Here is a 16,785-nt window from a genome sequence, read left to right as displayed (position 1 = left end):
ACTATAAAACTATGCAACACAGCACGGTGCAATCGGAGTTTCAAATGGCACCATGCAAAACAGCTCAGCGTAGAACAGGACACAGCACAAATGAGAATTATTTCAATGTAGACATGGAAGGGATCTTGAGATGTTGTTTACTTAAGCCTCCTGTGCTGAGGCAGGACCAAGTATCCCTAGACATTCCCAGACTGGTATACCTCTAACCTCTCTTAAAAAACCTCCAATGAAGGAAATTCCACAGCCTCCCCTGGAAGCCAATGCAATGCAAACACAGACCAAAACAATGCTGTACACAGACAAGCTGGACTTGCGGAAAAGGGGAGAGGCAAGAATTCAAACAATCTGGGTTCAGTTCCCAGTTTTGCCCCAAATTCTCCATGCAAACTTGAGCAAATTACATCAGCTCTTTGAGCTTCAGTTTCCCCATCTGTAAAATAGAGAGCAGCCGCCCATCACTTGCCTATTTAGCTTTTGAGCTTTTTGTGGCAAGGAGACTCTGTCACTGTGGGCATGTCTACACTGCAGTTAGACACCAGCGGCTGGCCCGTGCCCGCTGACTTGGGCTCACACAGCTCAGGCTGTGGGGCTGTTTAATTGTTGTGTAGATGTTCCGGCTTGGGCTGCAGCCTAAGGTCTGGCACCCTCCCACCTCACAGGGTCTTACAGCTTAGCTCCAGCCCAAGCCCAGACTCTACACTGCAATTAAACAGCCCCTTAGCCTGACCCCTGTGAGCCTGAGACAGCTAGTATGGGCCAGCTGTGGGTTTTTAATGGCAGGGTAGAGATACCCTTGGTATCTGTTCAGCTCCTGTCACATGGGGACCCTGATCTTGGTCAGTGTCTGTGCAGAGCCCTGCACAACAGGGGGCCTGACCTCCGTCAGGGTCTCTGCAACGCCCGGCATTACAGGATCCCTGATTTTGTTTGGGGTCCCTGCAGCATCTGGCAAAATGTGGGGGCAAGATCTCTGTCAGGGTCTGTGCTGTGCCCAGTACAGTGGTGGCGTGTTATCTGGGTCGGGGTCAGTGCAGTGCCAGGCCCAACGGGGACACAGATCTCAGTCGGGGTCTCTGAAGTGCCCAGCACAATGGAGGCAGCAATCTGGGCCACAGTCGTGCACTTCCCGGCACAAGGGGGGCTGTGATCTCGGTCCAGGTCTCAGTTTTACCCAGCACAATGGGGGTCCTGATGTCAGATGGGGTCTCTACAGCGTCCAGCACACTGGGGGACCTGTTCTCAGGCAAGGCCTGTGCCATGCTCAGTACGATAAGAACCCTGATCTCACTCAAACACTTGGAGAGAAAAGCAGGAAGATTTTCATGAATTTGATACCAGTATTTCAGAACTGAGGAGAAAATGGGGCACAAAGTAAATATTTCCCAATATAAGAGAGAAGCACCAACATCTGGGGAGATTTTATGTCACCATTTGACAGTTTGAAAGAAAAGGGGGGAAATTGGAGGGGATTATACAGCGATATTCAATCAACAACAGAACAGGATGGATTCTTCTTGCTTCACATTCACATGGCTGGCAGGGAGCCCTGGGTGATGTGACTTTCACAGGGGAAAGGACTGGGGCTGGAGTGAGGTGGTCACTGGCTGTGGGGAGGGGCAGGCAGTGGGGTCTGGGAATATGACTAGCAGGCGGTGTCTTGGGGAGACTGCTGGGTTGGGTAGGGTGGGGGAGGGGGACGTAGCTGGGATTGGGAAACCTGGGGCTGGGCAGTCTCCATGGGGGACACTTGCTCCTCCCCCTTCCCTTCCTGGATCTTTCCATGCCCTGTTGCCTGCCGTAGGCGTGTGCAGCACATTTCATTAGGGTGTGCACCCAGGGAATTTTTTTTTTAAAGGCGAACATCATAAAGGGCAGGGCGTGGGAGGGGGTGCTGTGTGCAGGAAGGGGCTCAGGGCAAGGGATTGGGGCAGAGAAGGGGTGTGGGGTGTAGGAGGGGGCTCAGGGAAGGGGGTTGGGGTGCAGGAGGGGTGCGGAGTGCAGGAGGGGGCTCAGGGCAGGGGATTGGGGTGCAGGAGAGGTGCAGCAGGGGGCTCAGGACAGGGAGTTGGGGTGCAGGAGGGGAACAGGGTGCAGGCAGGGGGTTCAGGGCAGGGGGTTGGGGGCAGGAGGGGGCTCAGGGTAGGGGGTTGCGGGGCAAGGGGGCTCAGGGCAGGGAGTTGTGGGGCAGGGGGTTGGGGTGCAAGGTGCAGGCAGGGGGCTCAGGGCAGGGAGTTGGAGGGCAGGGGGTCTCAGGACAGGGAGTTGGGGTGCAGGAGGGTAGGCTGTTTGTAGGCAGGCCCAGGGTTGGGGATCTGGGCTCCCCCGTCCCGGCGGGAAGGCTCGGGGGCCGGGCAGAGGGGCCGGGCTCGGTGCTTGGGGCCAGGCCGGGCAGAGGCAGCCGGGGTGGATCGTAGAGGGGCCAGGGGCTCCCAGGACTGGACTCAAGGCCGAGGGTATGGGGCAGGTGTATCAGCACAAAGTGCTCTTGCTCCCGTTTTGCTACTTTGGGTGTACTGAGCATGCTCACTCGAACTGAGCATGCCCAGTAACCTTCGTTGTAGCCACTGCCCTCTCTCTGCCCTCTCTCTACCCTTACTTCTGCTAACGATTTGCTGCCTCCTCTTTGGGGGGGTTTAAAAGGATTAAGGGGGGCAAATCGCAGCGGGGGGCTGTCAGGATCTGAGCAGGGGGCAGAATTTTACTGGCCTGGGGGGGTTCAAGCTACTGTAGCTAGCGGCAGAAGAGGGGCTGAAGGGCAAAAATCGGTGGTGGGGGGGTGAGAGCCGGGGTTAAGCTGGGGGGGGGGGGGGGGGAGATACTGCCAGACCCCGTGCGGGTACAAAACCCCCGTTTAGGGAGGGGGAGGGGGGGGAACAGTGACCCCGTGGGATGAGCCACACACTGTGCTCGCTAATCTAGGGGTGTGGGGGGGGGCAGAGGCTGTTTTTGTTGTTCTCACAGGGACGCTGCATGTCAGCCTTGGAGCAGGGGGCGGGTTCCTGGGGCTGGGGTCTTAAAGGCACAGGCCTCCAATTCCTAGCCTGTCAAAGCTTAATCAACGCAGCTCCTCTCTATCCTAAACAAGTGTTGCAGGGCCAGGGCCGCCCAGACGGGGCGGCCAAGTGGGGCAATTTTCTGCAGGGGCCCCCACGAATATGTCGGAGGCTGCCCCCGCCTCCGTCTTCCCCCGGTGCCTCAGCGTGCCGCGTCCGGGAGCGGCCCTGGCGCACTGCAGCGCGGTGGCTCCAACGCTGTCCGGGGCCGCTCCTGGTCGCAGCACGCTGAGGCTCCAGGAGAGGGGGTAAGCGCCATGGTAAGGGGTGGGGCACCCCCCCCGACCCCATCCTAACCGTCACCATCACCCAGCAACAGCCCATTATGTAATTGCAAATGTATACATACCATTAAAGCATTTAATGTTTTTAAATAATGTATTTAGTGTATTTTCAAATTATTACAAATTAATTTTTGAATGTATGTCACTGGTTATTTTTTACATTTCAAAATACATGTTACTATAGTATTGCAACTGTTTTTATGGAAGGGGCCCTCAAAATTGCTTTGACCCAGGCCCCCTGAATCCTCTGGGCAGCCCTGTACACGGCTACGTTACTGATCCAGCCAGGAGACTGAATGCGGTGAAATATTGTACAGACACCCCCTCCCTCCAACTCTGCCTCTCACATTTTGAATATGTAAAAGTGTCTTCTATCAGTTTCTATGCCTATATGAAATCACTGCAGTTCATTTCTCTTATATAACGTGCTGAGTTGCTAACTCCCTCCCAGAGCCCACATGTCTGCACCACCTCCTGTACCCCAATCCCATGCCCCAGGTCAGAGCCTGCACCCCTCACTCAAACTACCTATAACCTGCAACCCTCCTGCACCCCAACTCCATCCCAGAGCCTGCACCCCAAAAAGGGATGGATTAACTTTTTGTGGGCCTGGTGCTAAACATATTTGTGGTCCCCCAGGGGGGAAATGGGGACATGGGGCATGGGGAGCAGAGTCCTCAGAGCGACGGGCTGGCCGGGGGCAATGGGAGATGGGTCATGGCACGGCAGGAACAATCCTGCTCCACCCAGCCCAGTACAATGGCACTGTTTACAAACCGGGAGCTGCCAGACGCACACTGGCCAGCCCGGCCCTGTGCTCCCATCATGCTTCTTCCCCTTCGGGGCGGGCCCATGACCCCAAGGGTGATACCAGAGTGGCCCCTTTGGTCGATCTGCTTCCTCCTGGCTAATGTGACAAATTGATCTATTGTACGATTGAGGCGCGCTGTTTCACGTATTTGTGTGTGAGTCCGTGAAAAGGGAGGTAAGTTTTGGGGGTACGGAGCATGCCCCTGAGCCCAAGGTGAGACCAGAGTGGCCCCTTTCATCGATCTGCTTCCTCCTGGCTAGCATGCCCCTGAGCCGAAGGTCATACCAGAGTGGCCCCTTTCATTTTTTTCCACTGGCTTCCGCCTTCCTTATTTCCAATGACTTGTCTGCTCATGCACCTGTCACTGGTCCATGGGGTTGCGAATCAGGAGGGATGGGGTTTGTGGTCAAAAACACTCACGGTCTGCTTCCTCCTGGCTAATGTGCCAAATTGATCTCTATTGGTCAATTGAGGCGCACTGTTTCACGTTTTTGTGTGTGAATACGTGAAAAGACCCCCACAAACCCCCATGCCCAGTGCCCTCCCACAGACCACTCTGAACCCGCCCCAGATCCTCTCACTGCCCAGTGCCCCCTAGCTGTAGACCCCCCACAGCCCTCCGACAACTGCACAGTGCCCTGCTCCTCCCCGCCCAGAGCCCCCCCACAGATTCCCTCACTGCCCAGTGCCCCCCACCGCCCCACTGCCACAACTGCACAGTGCCTCACCCCCCACTGCACAGCACCCCCCCAGACCCACTAGAGACCTACTCTCCCACACCCTAACCCCCAGCCACAATACCCGGCCCTGATGGGAGGTGACTGTGTCTGCCAGGCTGAGCCGGCAGCGCAGCCAGAGCTTGTCCTGGGGCAGGATAACTCCTGCCCTTGGGGGTGCAATCAGCCAGGCTGGAGCAGGAGCAGGGCCTACCCGGGCCAGGCTCCCTCAGGACCCACATGCCTGACAGGACCCAGCTGAGCCTCCCACACTCTCCCCCTCCCCCAGCCATCCTCTGGGACTGGCTGAGACTGGCCCAGCCTCTGCACCAATCCCAGGTGGCTCTTTCCCTGGGGAGTCAGGTGGGGCCCCACAGGTCCCAGGCAGTGGCAGTGGAGATAGCTCAGAGCTGGAGCAGTGCTGGGGAGTGGGGCATATCCCCGGGACATGACTCCTGAGATCCCACCCACAGCCATTGACCCCGTGGCCAGCAGCCCTGCCGAGCCCACATGGTGGCCCCCAGCTGCTGGGTGATGAGCCCCCTACAGCAGCGGCATAGCCAGGTTCTAACATCAGGGATTTCTTGTATTATGTATAGTGAGTGTATTATATAAAAAACAGGTAGTAGGGTTTACAATGTTCTAACAAGAGATTATGCTATTATCATTATCCAGTCAACTTGCACACCACTATTTTGAATTAGTGATAATTCACAGAGAGAGAAAGAAGAAAGCTGAATTTAGAGAATAATTATTAAACAGATTCTTGGTTATTCACTCCAGTCCATAGCACACATCACCATAAACCCAGTAGAATCTGGCCAAGAGAATATTCACCTCAAATTGTCATCTGCTATACTCCCCCCCACCCCCGGCCCATTCCCAGTCACCACTATTCAGCAGGTCCGCCCGGGGGGGGGGGGGGGGGGGCCAAGTGGGGCAATTTGCCCCAGGCCCGGAGTATGTCGGAGACTCCCCACACTTCCGTCTTCCCCCATCCCATCCCCCGGCGTCCTGGATGTGGCACGCTGAGGCTCCGGTAGAGGGGGTAAGCGGCATGTAAGGGAGGGGCCGGAGAACCCCCTGACCCCATCCCCCCACAGCCATGACCCCCAGCTCCAAGCCCAGCCCCTCTGAGCTGGACACCCCCCTGACCCCATCTCCCCACATCCCTGAGCCCAGCCCCTGTGAGCCGGGCGCCCCCCAACCCAGAGCCCAGCTCCCCCGGAGCCCTGGGCAAGCAGCACCACCCCCAGGCAGCGACAGCCCATTTGCACCAACCATCACCATCACCCAGCGAGAGCCCATTATGTAACTGCAAATGTCTACATCCCATTAAAGCATTTAATGTTTTCAAATGTTGGATTTAGTGTATTTTCAAATTATTACAAATTAATTTTTGAATGTATTTCACTGGTTATTTTTTACATTTCCAAATACATGTTACTAGAGTATTGCAACTTTTTTTTATGGAAGGGGCCCCAAAAATTGCTTTGTATATGATGCAAATTGGAAGAGTAAAGTAAAAAAAATCCCTTTTCACGGATTCACACAAAAAAAAGTGAAACAGCATGCCTCAATCATGCAATAGATCAATTTGGCACCTGAGCCAGGAGGAAGCAGACCGGGAGTGTTTTCCACCACAACCCCATCCCTCCCGTTTCGCAACCATCCCCCCAGAGGAAGCAGACCGGGAGTGTTTTCCACCACAACCCCATCCCTCCCGTTTTGCAACCATCCCCCCAGAGGAAGCAGACCGGGAGTGTTTTCCACCACAACCCCATCCCTCCCGTTTCGCAACCATCCCCCCCAGAGGAAGCAGACCGGGAGTGTTTTCCACCACAACCCCATCCCTCCCGTTTTGCAACCATCCCCCCAGAGGAAGCAGACCGGGAGTGTTTTCCACCACAACCCCATCCCTCCCGTTTTCCAACCATCCCTGGACCAGTGACAGGTGCATGAGCAGCCCAGTTCTTGGAACTAAGCAAGGAGAAGCCAGTGGAAAAAATGAAAAGGGGCCACTGTGGTCTCAACTTGGGCTCAGGGGCACGCTCTATACATACAAACCCTACCTCCCGTTTCACGAATGCAATTAAAGCGGCCACTCCGGTCAGGAAGCAGATCGGGATCGTTTTTGACCACATACCCCATCTCCTCCTGATTCGCAACCCCATGGACAGGCGGTAGCAAGTTAACAAACAGTTTACCAAACTGCTACGCTGCGTGGCAGAAACCGCTCCCAGTAGCAAAAGGGGAGGGCAGCACTTTGTACTGATACACCGTGCCCCGAACAGCGCTGGGAAGCTGAGCTCGCAGCCAGGCTGGGGAGGGGGGGAAGGGGGGGAGGGAAATGGTCTGTGGGCCAGGCTCGCCCCCTGCCCCGGGCTTGCTGGCTCCTAGGTCCCTCTTAATGTGGGCTGGGCTCTGGGACGGCCTGACTCCCCCGGGTGGTGCCCGGCACCCCGGCCAGCGCGGGGAGCCGCAGGCGGGTTTGGGGCCCTGCACGTTGGAGGGGGACAGCTGCCTGGGGGGGGCTGTGGCAGCACCCCCGCAGGCCACCTTAAGCGGCTGTGTTGGTGCTGCTGGGAAGCACATGGGGCTGTTAAAGCAGCGAGCCCGGCTCAACAGGATGCAGGCAGGGGGCTCAGGGCAGGGAGGGGGGTGCAAGAGGGGTTCGGCCTCCAGCCCGGCGTCGCTTACCCGCAGCAGCACACTCCCTGCCTGCCATGGCGCCATGCCGCGCAGCCCGGGGGGGCGGGGCGGCATAGGGCTCTGCACGCTGCCCTTTGCCACGCCTCCAGGTACCTCCCCTGAAGCTCCCATTGGCCGCGGTTCCCCATTCCCGGCCAATGGGAGCTTCGGGAGGCGGTGCCTGGAGCAAACCCCCCACCCCCCACCCCCCCGGCCCCAGAGACATGGTACCCTGACAGCTGCTTCTGAAAGCAGCGCCTGGCCTGTGGCACCACGGGGGACAAATCCCACGGGCCGGATCCAAAGCTCTGAGGGGCCGGATCCACATCCGGATCCGGCCCCTCCCGACACACCCAGTGCGCACGCCTATGTTGCCTGCAGAGAGTGGCCAGCCCAGCCCAGGTCTCAGGGCTCTCCCAGCCTCTGCCATTAACCCTCTTCCCAGTTCAGAAATCACTCAGGGGAACGATTTCCTACCTGAACAAGGACAAATCACTGCAGGTAAAAATGGGGGGAAACACCCCAGACCTGAGATTGGAACTGGCCACTAGTGAAGTGGAGAGAAAATGGGGCACAATCGGTGAAGGAGAACAGAGAACTTTTCAGGAATTTGAGAGAAAGGGGGAGTCACCATGGATGTTGATCATTGTTCTCTAGAGAGAAAGGGGGCAGGACTGAAGAGGATGGAGGGTCCCCACAGGAGAGAGCAGTAGTAAATCCAAGGGGATCTCAGCCCCCCCTTTTCTCCCCACTCCTTGGAGGTCACCTGCTCGTCTCCTTTCCCTGCCATGTGCTGGCTGCACAGACATTTTTCCATCTGCCCCTTTTCCCAGGTCCGCCCCTCCCCCCTTTTCCTCCCAGCCCGGTCTCACTCCTCCCCCTGCGCCGGGCAGCCCCCGCCCGGCCCCACGCAGGGACCCCAGTGGGGGCTGGTTCTCCCCCGTGGTGCCCCAGGGCAGAGCCTGGCCGGGCCCGGGGGCGTTGGGCTCCTGCGGGGACAGCAGCTCCGCGCCCCCCGCGGGCGCTGCCCCCAGGGAGCAGATCCCGGCGCTGCGAGATGCCGGGTCCCCCCCACGGACACTGGGGCAGAGTCACCGCCCGGCCCCGCCCCCGGGGCTCGCTCCGGTACCTGGAGGCTGCAGCGCCGCAGCGGGGCGGGCAGAGCCCGGGGCGGCCCCAGCGGGAACAGGGCGCGGGCCGGGCATGGGGGGGTTAATGGGTCTCCCCGGCACAGACCCTCCTGCTCCGCCCGGCCCCGCAGCGCCAGGGAGCAGCAGCGGGTGAGCGCTGCCTCTGCGCATGCCCAGAGCCGAGAGACACAAAACTCTTCTCCAGCACCGGGAGAGGCTCCCAGGGCCCCGCACGAGCCAGGCAGAACCGCAGGGTCCCGTGCGTTGTTCGCAGCCCAGCTCGTCCTCCTCCCACCCCAAGCCGAACGTCACTTCCGCTCCCTGCAGAGTCAGGAACTACATCTCTCAGCCTGCTTCGGGGCGTGCTTCCGCCCTCTCCAACCCAGGTGAGCTGAAATTGCGCATGCTCCGTGCGAGTCCACGTGGGGGCGGGAGAACAAAGCTGCTACCTCCGTGTAAACCGGGGCTCCGGGTTGAGCAGGTGCTGCTCCCCGGGGTCCGTGCGGCGGGAGCCCGGCATTAACTCCTCCATGCCCGGCCGGGGGGGCTTTCTCCAGCTGGGACCCGCCCCCTGGGCAGCCCCAGGCCGGAGCCCCCCGGTGAGTGAGAGATCCCGGGGGGGCGCTGGGGATGGGCAGGAAAGTGACTCTCCGCCCCGGGGAACCTGGGAGAAGTCTCGGAGCTGCCTCAGCCCCAGTGGAGTTGCAGCAGGATCTGTCCACTTCCCCGCTGGGGGGGGCAGAGACTGGGGCCCGAAGGGATGGGGGTAGGGTGACCAGATAGTATAGGGTTACCATATGTATTAAATAAAAAAAGAGGACCCTCCACGGGCCCTGGCCCCGCCCCTTTCCCCACCCCCAGCCCGGCCCCAACCCCGACCCTTCCCACCCTAACTCCGCCCACTCCCACTCCCAGCCACGGGGAAAGGGCTTCCGGAGCGCTACCGGCTTCATGGTTTGCCGGGCAGCCCCTAGACCCTGCGCCCCCGACTGGCACTTGCCCAGCACAGCTGGAGCCCGGGAGGGGAAGTGCCCAGCCGGGGGCGCAGGGTCTGGGGGCTGCCCGGCAAATCGTGAAGCCGGTAGCGCTTGGGCTTTGGGCAGCCCCCTTGCCTCCAGACCCCAGCCGGGCACTTCCCCTTCTGGGCTCCGGTGGCACAGGGTCCGGAGGCATGGGGGCTGCCCGAAGCCGGCAGCGCTCGGGCAGCCTGGCTCTGTTTAAGAGCTGGGCTGCCCGAGCACTACCGGCTTCGGGCAGCCCCCATGCCTCCGGACCCTGCGCCTCCAGCCGGGCACTTCCCCTCCCGGGCTCCGGCGGTGCAGGATCCGGAGGTATGGGGGCTGCCCAAAGCCCGTAGTGCTCGGCTCTTAAACAGAGCCGAAGAGTCGGGGAGGAGCAGAGCCGCTGCGGCTGGAGGCTCTGCTCCTCCCCTGACTCTTCGGCTCTGTTTAAGAGCCGAGCTGCCTCAGCGCCACCGGCTTCGGGCAGCCCCCCATGCCTCCGGACCGTGCCCCGCCGGAGCCCGGGAGGGGAAGTGCCCGGGAGGGGAAGTGCCCGGCTGGGGTCCAGAGGCAAGGGGGCTGCCTGAAGCCCATAGCGCTCGGGCAGCTCGGCTCTTAAAGAGAGCCGAAGAGTCAGGGGAGGAGCAGAGCCGCCATTTTCCTGGACATGTTCGGCTTTTTGGCAATTCCCCCCGGACGGGGGTTTGAGTGCCGAAAAGCCAGACATGTTCGGGAAAAAGAGGACGTATGGTAACCCTAAGATAGTAAGTATGAAAAATCGGGACGGGGTGGGGGGTAATAGGCACCTATATAAGACAAAACCCCAAATATTGGGACTATCCCTATAAAATCGGGACATCTGGTCACCCTAGATGGGGGCGGGGAGAACCCAGAGTTGCGGGGGGTGGGAGAGAAGGTCAGTGGGACGCGGGGGAGGAGGGGTATTGAACTGTTTCTGTGCAGCCAGGAAATCCCCGGGGGGAGAAGTGGTTGGTGGGTGGATGGGGTGGTTAATTGGATCCTGTCCCTGTTTGTGCCACTTGCCTCCCACCCCTTGATACAAATTTTCTCTAATTCTTCCCCTTTTCTCTTTCATCAGCTCACACGTGGCTATAAAATCCGGGGAGATTCCCCCCTTTCCCCTCAAATGATCACCTCTCTCGTCTCTCCTGATTTCCCCCTGGTCTCTCCATAATTCTGATTTTCCACCTTCAATTGCATACTTCGTAACACGTTTTCTCTGCAAATCTCAAATATTGATGTAAAATACCCTAAACATTTGCCCCACTTCTCTCTAGTTGTCTATTTCTAATTGAATATGCCCTGAGATTTTTGCCTGTCTTTCTAATTATAAAATACAAAGAAAATCTCAGATTTACACCTTTTCTCAGATTCTTGAACATGGATATAAAATGGTGCCCATTTCTTCTGTATTCATTTAACAAATATTGATGGGAAACACTCAGATTTTACCTCATATCAACAACTGATATAAAATCCCTCTGATTTTCCGCTTTCCTCTCTATTATTGGCAAAATTGATCCAAAATCTCTCAGATTTCCAGCCTTTCTCTTTTGTTTCTACGTTATTATCAAATGTCAATTAAAAATCCTTTCATGTTTGGGGCTGTTCCCCATGTTTCTCAATCCCAGCAACTTCTCCTTCCTTGGAGGGAACCTGTTGCCCTGAGTCATTCTCCATCCTGGAGGATGCAGGGGATTAAATTGCCCAGTGATTATCTTTCCCCTCTCATTTGAGAATCATTTCTTCCCCCCTTTATCTCTGTTAAAATCTTTGCTGATAAAAGAGACCAGCCACATATTTAATACACATCAAAGCCAGAGGCCTCCCCCTGTTTGGGGATCAGTGGCCCCCACCTGGAAACAGGAGAGTTGGCTGGACCCTTTTCTTTTCTCCAGCTGGCACGGGATGAGGAGGTCGCTCTGAGTGCAGCCTGGGTCCAGAAGTTTCCCAAACCGCATGACAAATGGTCTCCATGAGGGGTTGATTCCCGCAGTGCTAAGATGTAGCCACATCTGGGGTGGATCCATGGCCATTATTTGCTAGTGACAGGCCATGGACATTTCTTACCTTTCTTGCCCTCCAGGCCTTCCATTCCCCTGTTCAAGAGGCATCCCCCAGGGCTCCCTCTGCCTGTGTGACTGGCCAGCAGGGGGTGGTGATAACTTTCTATCCACTTCTCAGACACTGTGAGGTAACACTGTTGCTCTGGGGGCAAGGGATGTCTGTGTGGGGAGATTGCAGCAGAAGGGGCATTATGGTAGGGGGAGGTGTTTGGGTGACTGGGCAGGGGGTACCCTAATCAAGTTGGTGGGTTCTGGAGGTTTGGGAGGGTGGTTCTGATGTGCCCAGCCCTGAGGCTATGGGTCCTGGAGGTGGGTGTCGCTGGGGGCCTCTTGGCTGCAGAACAGCGGAGGTGGGCGTCTCTTGGGGAGGCGGGACGGGGGTTAGAGGGAGCCTGGTGCTGTGCCAGGGGCTGTGTCTGGGCTTCCCCCGCTGGCTCCTGCAATCGTTGCCATGTCCGGTGCACAGAGCTGGTGGGGGGTGGGGAGGCGGAGCTCTGGCACTAGGTCACAGAATGCCAGGGAAGCAGAGTGAGTGGTCCCTCTGTCTGGGACCCCCTCCTCTGCCCAGCGGGACCCCCTGATGCTTTACAAACAGCATGGCAGATCCTGCTGGAGGGCGGGGGGGGGGGGGTCCTAGGCAGGCAGTGAGGGACTGAGTTGCCAGTGGGGGGTTCCCTTGCGGGGGTCCCTGGCTGCTAGGGGCTCTTGGTGGGGGGAACCCTTTGGGATTCCCAACCTGGCAGTCATGGTGTGGTGGGGATTCCCTGGCCGGTGGGGCTTTGAGGGGTATCTGGGGTCCCTGGCCAGGGACTCTGGGGGCTGCGTCCCAGGGAATATCTGGTGGGACCCTGGCTGGGGGCTGTCTGGGGCCCCTGCCTGTGGGCTCTGGCAACTGCTACTAACCATGATTCTTCTTTCTGATCAACTTGTGCCAGAGTCCTGGCTCCAAGCACTGCCCGGCATTCCCCAGTCACATGCCCTGTCACTGTGATAACTTTCTATCCACTTATCAAACACTGTTAGTGTGAAATCACAGGTTTTCCTTTTCTTCTCTTTTGAAAACATCAGGAATTTTCGGTTCTGTTTGGAAAATTAGTGCCCCCCAGTCCTTGTTCTTAATCTGAGGGGCGAGGGAGGTGGGAAGGGGGTTAGCACTGCTACACAATGGTCTCTTCCACAGCATTCTGGACTCATTCTTTCTGAAATCTGGTTTAATTGAGACGAAGGTTAATCAAGAGTCACTGCATGGAAAGAGGAGGAGTGACTCCAGATGGACAGTAAGGCAAATGAGATCAGCAATTTTCCCTGTGAGGAGGGGCTCTCATTAGCTGCTCTCCCCAGAGAGCTAGAGGAGGGAAGCTGCTCAAACACTCTGTCCCTCTCTGCTCAGGATATTGGGGTTCAGCTTCCTGGGTCACACACTTCAGCCTCCATTGTGATCTGGGAGACCAGGCTTAGCAGCTGCTGCTTCCCCAGCGGAGGTTCTCTGCTGGGAAGTTACCTTAATTAAAGCTTCTTCTCTGCCCAGCCCAGGTGATAACTTTCTCCAATTGGTACTAGCCCCATAGGGCAGCCCTGAGCCCTATTAATACTAAATTCTGAGCCAAACATTCCAAGTAACTGAAAGAAAGGAAGGGAAAATGCTGGGGGTCTGGCCTTAAAATGACTCTACACAAACAGACCCCCTTCATTTCTCATCCCATTAGCAATTGCAGGAGCAAATCCAGCGATGGGAGAGCAAACTACCCAGGAATTGGACTTTCCTAGCAGACAGGCAGGGAGAGAGGACAGGGAAAAAGAGAGAGACAGAGAAAGAGAGACTGAAAGGGGCTGTGGGAGAGAAGAGTTTTGAGAGAGATTTCCAGATCTCTAATCTGCCCAGACAGATGTATTACTGCACCCTGGATAGAGTCACTTTCCTGTGGAGAAAATGAGAATCAGACAGAGGAAAATCCAGTTCCTGACTCCATATCCCTCCTGCTGGGGTGTGGCTGCCATGGGGTCAGTTTCTGAGGGAATCCCCCACAGTGAATCCTTTCGTTCTGTTCTTTTCTAGCATTGGGTTCAAAGACTTTGTTATGGGATGGGGGAGGGAGAAGGGAGGTTAAAAATGTCTCTGGGCTTAGCCTGGCAGGAGGGGCCAAGTCTACACTGTATAAAGAGATCAAGCCTTTTCTCAGCATGGCAGACTCTAGGATGTCTGTCTGCAGGGAAAAAGCCTGGGGGAATCATACTGTGAAATTAATTAAAGCCTGTTCTGAAACCTCCGCAACTGCCCTTCTCACCCTGCCAGGCTGCAGAATGACGTCCATGTTTCGCTCCAGTTCATCCCATCCTCCCATGGGACAGGGGAGAGAAATGGCTGCAGAGGAGTCAGTCCAGGCAGGTATTATCAGGGGGTTGCTGATGGGTTCCTGCAGGTGGGAGGGGGGCAGCAAATACACCGGATATGGGAAGGTTTTCTCAGTCTGGTTTGGAGGTTGGAGTGGGGCAGGAAATGCACAGGGTGGAGAAATGGAGGAGGACAGGGTGTGGCAAACCTGCTGGGAGTTGTTTAATAAGTGGCCTAGATTCTAGGAACAGACCCATGAGCTTTGGTGGAAATGACCTAATTTGTTGAACAGAAAATAACCCAGGTACATGAGGCTAGAAAAACTGACCAGACTCGTAGTACTGAAGGCTGATCTGACTAACCAGTGGCTGATGTGAGATAGGAAGGGGGCACCCACCAGTCCGGCTTAGGGGAGATTCCCCTCCCTTCATATTCAGCTCTTCAGAATGGGGCGGGTGTTGGGCTTCCTGGACCCTGCTCAGGGCTCCATCTCCTTTATCGGTCTGTGGCTAGTAGGTGTGTGATGGATCTGCTGGGAGAGCAGAGGGGCTCTCTCTTGGTTCCCTCACCTTGGTGTTTCCTGGATGCTCTGAGCAGGGTGGGAGTGGCACTCTGACTGCAATCCACCCAGGGCTTCCCTTTGATGGGTTCCTCTCCCCCACAAATAGTGGGACTGTGAGTGGAGCAGCAGGTACTGAGTGTTGGACTCTTGGTCTTTCAGGGGTCGGTGACCTTCGAGGAGGTGGCTGTGTATTTCACCACGGAAGAATGGGCTCTGCTGGACCCCACTCAGAGAGCCCTCTACTGGGATGTCATGCAGGAGAACTATGAGAACGTGACCTCGCTGGGTAAGGATTCCCGTCCCCTCGGTTCTTGGAAGGGGAAAAGAAGAGTTAAGTTTCACGCCAGCCCCACAATGCCACCTCTACTCTGCCCAATTTCAGCATCACCCCAATATGCCAGTGAGACAGACACACACACTACCTGAGACCCTCCCCCACTGCAGAACACTTTGGGAACAGCGCACAGGAGCAGTATCGCGCAGTGTCAAATATCTCCTCTTTGCTCAAGTAAAACTGAGCGTTAGGTGCGGCATAATCAACAGAAGCTTCCTACCCCTGACCTCTCAAACCCTGAGCCTTCTCCACCCAAACCTGAATGTGCTTGGGGTGTAACGAGCAGGCTGCTGGAGTCAGAGCTGCTGGTCTAGGCTTGCGTATCACACAGACGCTCCGTGTGTCCTTGAATGCTGGCTGGGGGCATCCAGAGAAGGAAGCTCAGTGGCAGTTTTAGCGTTAGTGGGGCCCTGTGCTCAGCTTCATTTTGGGGGCTCCTCCTTGGGACCCAGGCAAGAAAAAGAACATTCTCTCTTATCCCCCCACCCTGATTTTTCATTCTTTTTTTTCTTCATCCTCCTCCTGTAGTGATAGGAAGTAAATGAAAATAAAGTGAGGTACCTTGATTGTTCTTGTAGTCCAACTGATTTTTCTACAGACCAGTTGAAAATCGCTGAGGGTCTCAGTGCACCACTTAATGATCTTTCCAAATATTGTTTATACTGTTAGCTAACTATTGTAAAGTGCTTTGGATAAGAGCCCTTTATAAAAAAAATGTAAAAAACATTGGGGTGCGGGGACTGGCCAGTATTTAGGGTGTGTGAGGGGGCTCAGGGCTGGGGGGCAGGGTCTAGGAGGGAATTCGGGTGCAGGAGCAGGCTGGAGGTTGGTGTCCAGGGTCTGTCCAGGAGCTAGGGTGTGGGGGTGGGGTCAGGTCCAGGAATCAGGGCATGGGGTGTGAGAGCTGGATATATGTGGGGAGAGCAGGGGGCTGGCTGGGGGTGTGTGTGGGGGGGTGCAGGAGTCCAGTCTGAGGACTGGGGGTGTGGGCTGGGGCCAGGGGGGTGCTCCCAGCCCCCTACCCTGAGTGGCTCACAGCAGGGGCTGGGGATGAGGGGGGGTATGTGATAGGGGAGTCCTTAGTAAAGCAGTGAGCAGGCGAACAGGGAGTTTTGCGACCAGGGCTGCTAACAGGGAGTTTCGTGACGGAGTTTGGAAGGGGAGTGGGAAGGGGGCGAGGTACTCTTGCCATTCTTTAAAACATTTAAAGCTATAATACAAACATTTTGATTTAAACAAAACCCCTATTGTTAACCTAGGTAGCTGTAAGAGAGAATACAGACAGAAGGCCAGCAGCAGAGTGGGGGCTATCCTGTTTATTGCACTCAATGTAGCATGTATGATTACCTGCCCTGTGGGCGGGTGGCGTATGTGTGTATTCGGTGCAAGGAGCTCCTGGCCCTCAGACAGCGTGGAGGCTTTGGAGGCCAGGGTGGTGGAACTGGAGACGCTAAGGGAGGTAGAGAAGGACGCTGATGAGGCTTTCCGGGACACTGTAGATTTCTCCCACCTCCGGTCAGACAGCCCTTGCACTGTTGAGGAGGATGAAAGGCCCAGGGGAGCAGAGCAGTCAATGGGAGCAGAGGGAAACCTTCCCGTAGTTGGGACCCTCTTTCCAGATGGTGTTGGGGTAACCGCTTGCTCTGAGGTTACCTCGCCGTGGGGAGGGAACTCCAGTCATTAAGAAAAGGCAGCTGTTAGTAATGGGAGATTCGATCATTAGAAACAAGGATAGCTGGGTTTGTGAAGACGGGGAAAACCATATGGTGACTTGCCTGCCTGGT

General features: G+C 56.6%; 2 protein-coding genes across 20 annotated transcripts in view; one reads left to right on the top strand and one right to left on the bottom strand.

The window, feature by feature from the left end:
* LOC101943180 (zinc finger protein 135-like) overlaps window positions 1-8,856 on the bottom strand; it is a 34,026-nt gene extending 25,170 nt beyond the window's left edge. Inside the window, exon 1 of one of the 2 annotated variants that reach the window (XM_065569739.1) lies at window positions 8,685-8,856. In XM_065569739.1, the coding sequence (XP_065425811.1) occupies window positions 8,685-8,856 (172 nt within the window). Of the gene's footprint in view, window positions 1-7,564; window positions 7,650-8,684 lie in introns of those variants that run through there. The other variant, XM_065569738.1, reaches the window with a different exon arrangement.
* LOC122172788 (zinc finger protein OZF-like) overlaps window positions 8,855-16,785 on the top strand; it is a 54,951-nt gene continuing 47,020 nt past the window's right edge. For 8 of the 18 annotated variants that reach the window (XR_010593152.1, XR_010593150.1, XR_010593149.1 and 5 more), the window contains exons 1-3: window positions 8,855-9,071; window positions 14,067-14,155; window positions 14,827-14,953. Coding sequence is in view for 12 of the 18 variants with exons in the window: in XM_065569774.1 (XP_065425846.1) it covers window positions 8,855-9,071; window positions 14,067-14,155; window positions 14,827-14,953 (433 nt within the window). In the remaining 6 variants the exon portion in view is untranslated. Of the gene's footprint in view, window positions 9,285-11,793; window positions 11,902-14,066; window positions 14,160-14,826; window positions 14,954-16,785 lie in introns of all 18 variants that reach the window. The other 10 variants (XM_065569769.1, XM_065569765.1, XM_065569770.1 and 7 more) reach the window with 10 other exon arrangements.

Source organism: Chrysemys picta, chromosome 16, assembly GCF_011386835.1.
Source record: "Chrysemys picta bellii isolate R12L10 chromosome 16, ASM1138683v2, whole genome shotgun sequence".
In the NCBI taxonomy this organism is placed as follows: Eukaryota; Metazoa; Chordata; order Testudines; family Emydidae; genus Chrysemys; species Chrysemys picta.
The sequence above is the reverse complement of the archived record's forward strand: the minus strand, read 5'-3'. Positions and strand labels throughout refer to the sequence as shown.